The sequence below is a fragment of the Eimeria maxima genome, genomic scaffold (genome assembly GCF_000499605.1).
Source record: "Eimeria maxima Weybridge genomic scaffold, Emw_scaff1131, whole genome shotgun sequence".
NCBI lineage: Eukaryota > Apicomplexa > Conoidasida > Eucoccidiorida > Eimeriidae > Eimeria > Eimeria maxima.
The window spans coordinates 3,559-11,977 of NW_013564153.1; the positions used below are offsets into that span (position 1 = coordinate 3,559).

Genomic DNA, 8,419 nt, shown 5'->3' on the forward strand with positions numbered 1-8,419 from the left:
AACGCATCACTGTGCTCGGCAGGATGCAAGGTAGGCTAGGATGCAAGGACAACTAAGCCTCCTTGCTTGTTGTGTGCAGATCCCGTAGGCAGTTGTTAAGAACTTCTGCAAGGGTAAATGCAGGGTAAGGATTCTTGCATCCACTGCACGGAGGCAGACTTGCCAGCATACACAACACACACAAGACAATGCTGCAGCCTCCCCGCACACAGGTCCATTGGCTATAGGTGGTGCTTTCAGGGATTCACGGGACGGTTGGATGTGTTCATCTGCTTATAAGTAACTCATGTACAGTATTGTGCTCCATTGACGCTTATTATAGCCCTCGGATGAGACGGAGGTCCCTTGTTACACGTCCTTCGCCCAAGAGCACCGGGTTTACACCGATATACAAGTACATGGCACCCACAACGGAAAGGTCGCTACGTAAAATTCATATTCACACACACTTCTGAGGTACCTGCAGTTTGTTTGAAGCGGTAGGTAATTGGTCATCGACTTAAACGTAGTTACTGAACTCCAGCGCATGTCGTCGAGCACCCGTCGAGCAGCCTGTTTGTGTTCCCTGACTAGCAGCAACACACTCCACTACCGCCACATATAAAGAGCTTTTTCTTAAAGTAAAGCTTGTTTTTCATATTCGAGGCACTGGTGAACGCTGCTGGCCCGCTAAGCAATCGTTTTCGTGCATGCGCGTAATAGCAGAGCCCCAGAGTCCACGGAGGAGTCTTAGAGCCTTAGCCTTCTTTCCCTAATTTGTATCGGTGTTCCTGTAGAATTTATTGAAGTGTGTCTTTTGTCGCATCCTATTTACCTTTCTTTCCCACTGCCTGGCCCCCACGAAAACAGCATTACCTCTTGTCCGCATCTGTTTTCCTGTTTTTTGTTGAGGGAGTCCCAGGGACACTCTCGGGGGTTGAGGAGCAACATGCAGTGAATTCAATTTCAGGAGGCAAGAAAGGCAAAAGCAACGAGGAGGGAAGGGCGGAGGACGGGGGCCCCGGAGGCACAGGAGCGGAGGCCCCCACAGTCCCCGCCTTTCCCAAGAGCATCCGTAGTACACCATCAGGTGTTTCGCACCCAGGCACCGTCGTGTTGCTGGAGCGGACTGGCAACTCCTTTCAGCTCTGTGTTAACCCCTGAGCACTACTGTCCACTAGGCGACCGAGATGGAAGAGAATGGCTTCCAAGGAGATGCTGCTCGAAGGCAGCAGCAGCAACAACAGCAGCAACAGCAGCAGGTTGTATCTGGCCCAGACCCAAATGCTGAAGCTTGGCAGCTTGAGCTGTACTATTTGCTGGAGTCGATAGAGGCTTGCCAACAGCAATTGGCTGTCCTTTCTGAAGCGCATAATGCAGCACTTTCTGCTTCCATGGCATCAGGTGGAGATACACCAGCAGCACATACCGACGCCAGCCCTTCATTAGGGGACCCAAAAACTCAGGAATTCGCGATCAGTTGTATCATGCTTCTGTGCACTGACACCGCATCGCCGTCGCAGCGTCCGCAGGCTGAGATGTCCTTGATGGCGTTTCAGGGGTCCCCAGGCTACCTCACACTGCTGCTGCAGAGCTACTTGCGCTGTACAGCGACGGCAGCCGCAGCAGCAGCAGTTTCCGCCAAGGGAGCAGCAGCGGCAGCAGACCAGCTGGTGCAGCTCACTGGGAACCTGCAACCGCCAGTACCCAACGACCCGGAAGCGCCATTTGCTGCGCTGGTTCTGCTTAAGGGAGCACTACAGAGCAGATCCACGGTGAGACGCAGCAGGTGCAACAGCAACAGAGACGTGCAGAAGTCTGCATTGCGGAGGTTACAGAGGCCACAGGCATAGAGTCAGACGAAGAGGCAGCAACAGACTGCAGAGGCAAAGGCTGTTCATAAGCTTAATTCGTAGCCTTGTAAAGCACTTCACAGGTGCTCCCGTATTTCGTTTCGTTTGCATGATTGTGGGCTGTTTGCTTTTTGGTTTGTCTGTATTTGCGGCGCGCTACTCCAGGCAAGAGGCTCCGATACTGCTGATGAGGCGCTAAGGGGAGAACTGGCATTCGTCCAGGCGCTGTTGGCATGCCTGTACAAAGTAGTGGGCGCTCCCCGCTGTTCACGAATGTTGAAGGTGTACGTGGCACTACTGCGGCGCCTGGCTAGGGCTGCAGCAACGACAGCAACAACGATTGCAACGACAGCAAGACTACAACAAGTGCTGTCGCAGCAGGCAGTGCAGCAAATGTTGGACAGCTATAGCAGCTGCAGCTCTTCCTGGGGGAGCGTCTTGCCTCTTGGCTGCGGGATGCGGCCGCTGCAGGTGCAGCAGACGGTGCGCGAGGTAGTAGCAACGGATGGAGCCCTGCTGATGCTGCTGCTCGAGACAACGATTGTGCGACTGCTGAGAGCAGCACAACGAGATGATACAGACACTGCGCTGTACGCGTACCTTCTCAAGCAAATCTTGAAGGTGACCATGGCGCAGCAGGAAATGCCTGGCACGGAGGCTTTTGCCGCCCCTGCCTGCAGTTTCTCTACATGTTCCTCTCCCTTCCCCATAGCCCGCTAAGATTGCTAGGGCATGAGTCTGGATAAACTTGTGAATTACTTTTTGTCTTCTCATGTCCCTCTGTCTCTTCCGCTGTCTCCTCTGTCTTCTCGCCGTTTCACGTAGGCTGTTGTCTCTGCTCTCTCCTTTATCGCAGCAAACTCCTCTGCATCATTTTACCTACTGCCAACACCCTGCTTCAGTTGGTACCTGTCCTTCTGCTACGTTTGTTGCTGCTTCTGCTGTTGCTGCTTCTGCAGGAGCTGGTGACTGTAAGGATCGGCGGGGGGCACTTGTTCGTAGCCGTCTGCAGGGCGCTGCTGCCTTTCCTTAGTCAGCTCGTGGCAGCTCTTGCGGGCCGCCTGTTGCCGCTCGTCAGAGCTAATGTCCAGCTTCTAAGGGATCAGCAGCAGCTGCAGCAGCGACTGGACAAGCATTTGGAGTACAATCGTGATGGGGACCACGCGCCGCCGCTTCCATATCCGCAGCAGCAACAGCAGCAGCAACAGCAACAACAGCAGCAGCAGCAACAACCGCAGCAACAACAGAACCGACAGCAGGAGATCCAATGGCTTAAGGAGCAAGTTGAACGCATGCAGCGCGAAATTTTCGCACATTGCGACACCTGGGAAGACATGGCAACGGTGAGACCTTCGCCAACAACCCTCCTTGTGTGGGAACCCTACCGCCACTGCTGCTTGCGGTACATGTGCGCTCTAGCCCTGCTGCCGCTGCTGGTGGGGTTCTGCGTGCTGCTGCAGCTGTTAGCCCACATGGCGAGCGCTCTGCTATTGTGCGAGGCCAGGGCTGGTAGCGCCTCACACGATGTGGGAGACTTACCGGCCCTACAGCAACTCCACGAGCTGCTGCTGTTGTTGCTGCAGCAGCAGCAGTTGTCGAGAAGTGGGATTTTCTATTCAGGGAGGGCTGTATTTAAGCTTTTCAAAGTTCTTCTTAGAGGCAAGGAAAAACACCAACAGTAACAACACATGTAGGAACAGCGAGGCAGCAGCTCTAAGAAAAGTTGCAGGGGTGGGTGGTGGTGCTGCCACTCTCGGGGCCTTTAATACTATTAATCGGCCCGCCTTTCACCCTTTGCGAATCGTCTTGCCAGGTGCTAATGGTGCTGCTGATGCTTCTACTATTGCTAATGTCGTAGGTTTCGCTGAGGTGGCGGACCGTCAACCCTGGACTTTCGCAAAGATGGGATCGGGTTCTATTTCGAAGCTGTTGCTAGCTGCCGTCCAGCAAAATAAGGTCAGCTGTTTCTGCTGCTGCCGTTTTATTTCTGCTGCTGTCGAAGCTTTCGCGCCCATAGTAGCTGCTGTTGCTGATAGTTTGGTTGCTGCTCGGTTGGGTTATCCCGTGCAAGTGGTACTGCTGTTGCGTGCATGTGATGCTGCTGCAGCTCTTCAGCCACCGCAGCACTGGAGAGCTCGAAATAGACTCGCCGATGCTCTCTCTTCCTCTTGAGTTGATTGCGAGTGCTGTGCGAGGGTGCATGGGCTTCCTGCTGGACACCGGCGGTGGGCAAGCCGAGGTGGTGGAGGGCCCGCGGGCAGCAGCAGCAGCAGCCGCAGCGCCAGAGCACGAAAAAGCAAGACTTCTCAGAACACAAGTATCTGAAGATCTCCGCACTTTCTTTGCGTCAGTTGGGGGCCTGCAGAGCCTTATGCAGGATATCGCTCCGGCTGTATTTAGGGCAAGCGTCACCGAGGTAAGAACCCTGTTGGTGATGCAAGCGCTGCTGGCTATACGGTCCCCTCCCGTAACGCCCCCGAAGATGCGGGAGTAATATCTGCTTCTACTTGGCGTGTATAAAGCATGGGACAAGCTTCGCCCGTCCACTGAAGCCGCTTTACATTTGTACCACGGCAGAAGCACGTGCACCAACCGCTCACGTTGGAATTTCGTCTAGGTTGCAGGCCGCTATGTTGGTCTCCTCTAGTGTTACACCTTTATCTAGTCTTTGGTATTTTTGGACCTTCCTCTGGTGTTGTGTTGTCCACCTTGTTTGGCGGTTGTCCCTGTCATTTGCAGTCCCTCGAATTCCTGTCGAGGCCTGAGGAGCTATACGGGGGCCTTGGTTGCGTTGAAGAAGGGGCGCGGCCACTACGCGACGCTGCGGTGGAGCTGTTGGAAGACTGGCTGGCGCAGGGGTTGCTAGGGCCGACGTTTCTGCTGCGTACCTTTTTCGCAGCGAGCGCCTCTCTGGAGAAGCTTGCAGCGCCACCAGCAGCCGACGCAGCAGATCTAACGGGGGCTGCAGTAGCAGCTGCAGCAGCAGCTGCTGCTTCGTCGAGTTCCACTTACCTAGTCCAAGTCCAGGAGACTGACGGGCTCTTAGCTGTCTTGGCTGCGTCGCTACAAGGAGCCCTTCGTGCAGGTATTTTTGAACAGGATCAGCAGGAACAGCAGCCTGGACAGCTGCGGCAACTCGAACAGCGGCGGCAGGTGGCAGTTCATGTACTTGGGGCCGAGGGCGCTGCACCCTATGACTCTAAGCAGCTGCTGCAGCAACTAGTGCAGCAATTCAGTAATCTGTCGCGCCTATTACGGTGGCTTATCGCCACGGGTCCGTTTGCTACCGCAGCGGCGGCAGCGGCAGCGAACAAGAATCAGCAAGCGGCAGCCTCCCTTGCTGTGGTTGCTGCGCGGTGTTGCGCTGTGCTGAAGTTACTGCTGCAGATACACTCTGTGGCGTTTCCATCAGATTTCCGCGACATCCTGTCGGGCTTGGTTGAAGAGTTGCTTATATCACAGCCTCTTGTGAAGGTGCTCGTTAACCGTCACGCTGCCTTGCAGCAGCAGAAATTGCTTCTACAGCAGCAGCATCAACAGAGTCAGCTGGAACAGGTGTTAGTACGGTTGCAAGAGACCGAAACCCTTGTGGAAACCGCCCTCAGAGCTCCGCTCTTCCAAGCCATTACAAACTGCGTGCAAGTGGGGGCACTGAGCGTCGTCAAAGCAATGATTAACCGCAGCTCCGAGCAGCAGGAGCTGCTGGAGCAGGATCAGGGACAGCTGGAGCAGATAAAACTCCCATATAGGGAGCTGCAGAGGCCCTTCCTGCTACTTCTAGCCCAGGTCAGCACAATCAGCCGCCGAGACTGCTGCTGGTTTTGCTGCTGAAAGCAGCGTACGAATTCCACAGGTGCAATTGTAGGTGCTGCGGTTGCCCTTGCACGAGGAGCTGTAGGAATCGTCAGGGCAACCGCGATAACTGCGGTCAGAATATGTGGCTGCGTCTTGTGTTGGCTTTAGAGTCATCGCAACCTCTGGAGCAGCAGGCTGTTGAAGGTGCTGCTGCTTCTGCAGTCATGCTGCCGCGAGGAGCAACAGGAGCAACCTCTGCAGGATACTTTCTTCGATTTTTCTGACCTGCCAAACTACGGCGACCTGGCATACCTGCGCAGCATCGTTGTGCAAAGCAGCAGCAACACCAGCACCAGCAACGGCAGCAACAGGAGCACCCTCCGGTGGTCGCAGGTGTACGAACAGCTGCTTCATCAGTTCAGAGCATACGGGAACAATGAGGGACTACAGCTGCAGTTGCTAACGTTTTTGCACGGCGCGTTGTTGATAGGACGGCCAGAAGTGTCTCTACATCTTCCACCAGGGATGCTGCCCGTACCAACCTTGCCCATGGGGCTTTTAGCCGCAGCTCTTCAGGTGCTGCCTATTGCTTCTGCTGCTTTACTTGTACCTGCTACTGTTGCTCCTACTGTCTAGGCAGCATTTTCTCACACAGATGGAGTTCCTGCTTCGGAAGTTGTTGGTTAGGATGGTGACTGCAGGCAGTTTAGTTGAGAGGTGCAGCCTCCGGGAGCTACCTACTGAACCGGCTGCATCTCTGTAAATGCTTACCGACCCTGCAACCGTCTGCCTGTGCAGTTAAGGGATCCAAGGCGACGGTAGGGGTTCAGCCTCAGGGTCACAGGTTTGTGGTTTGTGCCGTATGCGGGTGTGCATCAGGCTTTCGGATGGGCAGTTGGCGCTGGCCCTGATCCAGATGGTGAGGGGTTCCTAATATTTCGCTTCCGTCGTCCACTCTTGTGGCATTGGTTATATCTTACATGCCCCTGTTGCTCCTTGCTTCATCTTTCTGCCCCCCCGTATCTCTTGTCTGTGTCATTTTGGCGTGTGTATGGATGTGATGTCGCCCTTTCGTGGGTGTAAATTTCGTGGGCCTTTGGTCCCAGAATGCATATCCGGCCGAAGCAAGATGGGTGAGAAGACGGAGAGCTAATTTCATAGTTGTATATCTGTTCAGCTGTGTCTGGCAAGTATATGCATTTGTGCTCTCCCAGTGCCTGCCCCTTGTTTCTCTGCCTGTGCAACAGCGGAATCTTCTTTTCCCCTCTCATTCTTTTCCGTGTAAAAAGATTTTCCCGCATATGTTTCGAATACCCTCTCTGCCTCTTTTTCCGGTCCCCTGCCCCGTCCCCGCTTGTGTGCTTCCTTTGCAAGAGTCTGTTTCAATGCAGCACGTATGCACGTGGTTTTCTGCCACTGTATGTCTCTCTGTTCTGGGCAGCCGCTACAGAGCCATCGGGGGCGCTGCAACGCTGTGGCTTTCGTATGCTCGTTGGAGTCCTCAGAGCGACGGACCCACTGCGCCATTCGCAAGACGAGGTCCGTCCCATTTCGTCATCTTGTTTTTACGTTTCAGAGACACTTATGTGTTCTCGAAAGTTGCGTGGCCTGCTAACTCCAACTGAACGCAGTCAAGCTGCCAACAGCATCCACAAGGGATGCACATGCCCTGTGATTCGGGCGTTGTGGTACTGCTGAATTTAGCGAGAGCCAAGGGCCCACGACGGGGAGGGAGCGAAGAACCACTGGGGATTCTCAGCGCGCTGCTCGTTATTTTGCATTTTGCCGCTGCTGCTGCAGGTTGCGCTGTTGTTCGAACTCATACCAGCGATAGCCGACGTGCGCCTGAAAGTGGCCGAGCCGCAACGGCCACTGCTGCTGCTCTGTCTGCTAGAGTCAGCTGCCCTGTGCACCGCTGTAGGGGCAGCTCCGCTGGCGCCTCCCCAAACACGACAGATAGCCGGTTCTCTCTTGCCGCTTTTATATTCCTCTGTGGAGGCCCGATTGGCTCAGGTATTTTGGCGGATGCTGCCTTGTTGCTGTTGCCGCTTGCTTCCTGCCTCTGTCTTCCACTGGCAGCTGATGTTGCGGAAGGGCTACTGCTGCGTTTGCCGGTTTGACGTGGCTCTTGGTGCTGAATTCTGCTCTCTGAACTCTGCTGAGCCGTTCTGCGGATAGACCACCACCTATGATCGTGCACTTTTCAATGCACCTCGTCGTTCGCGTTGTTTACGGTGCGTTTGTGAGTCATTGGAAGTCCGAGGCTGCTACTTGTGCTGGTGTGGTGCTCAGAGCCCATGTCTGGGTAAAGTTGTCCAGCAACAGCTGAGGGCATGTGCAATGCTGGTTTTGCAACTGCTGCTTCTGGATCGCGGAGATTGGCCCTTGATGGAAAAGCTGCTTCAGCAAGCCTTAGCAGCTACTGCTGCCCGCGCATTCTTGAGCGTGGAGGGCGAAGAAGCGCAGGCAGTCTGCGGCAGTTTCCCTGTGCTGTGCTGCTGGGGGCTGCGGTACCCTATCGCGTTAGTTGGTGCTGCTGCGGCGGCGCTTGCAGCAACAGCAGCAGGAGTGCGGCAGGAGCTCATGGGGCCTCTTATGTTTGCAGCAGAAGAGGTGCAGATCAACGAACTACTCCTCAGATTTGCTACGGCGATGCTAACCACAAAAAGGTGCGACGATCTCATTCCGTGTGACACTTCCTGCGTATGTATAAATACATCATCATCTATGCGGATATTATAGATATGCAGCATATATATATATATATATATATATATATATATATATATATA

The 8,419-nt window shown here is 54.5% G+C and overlaps 1 protein-coding gene across 1 annotated transcript; it reads left to right on the forward strand.

Annotated features, from left to right (window-relative positions):
* Positions 1–1,169: 1,169 nt before the first annotated feature.
* Positions 1,170–8,369, forward strand: EMWEY_00048980 (hypothetical protein, conserved; the record flags this gene model as incomplete). The annotated part of the gene is made up of 12 exons (XM_013479428.1): positions 1,170–1,754; positions 1,998–2,453; positions 2,792–3,175; positions 3,293–3,434; positions 3,691–3,788; positions 3,940–4,248; positions 4,572–5,618; positions 5,796–6,203; positions 6,507–6,546; positions 7,069–7,166; positions 7,428–7,640; positions 7,920–8,369. The coding sequence occupies 12 exons, from the start codon at positions 1,170–1,172 to the stop codon at positions 8,367–8,369; spliced, it is 4,230 nt and encodes a 1,409-aa protein (XP_013334882.1).
* Between the last annotated feature and the right edge of the window lie 50 nt (positions 8,370–8,419).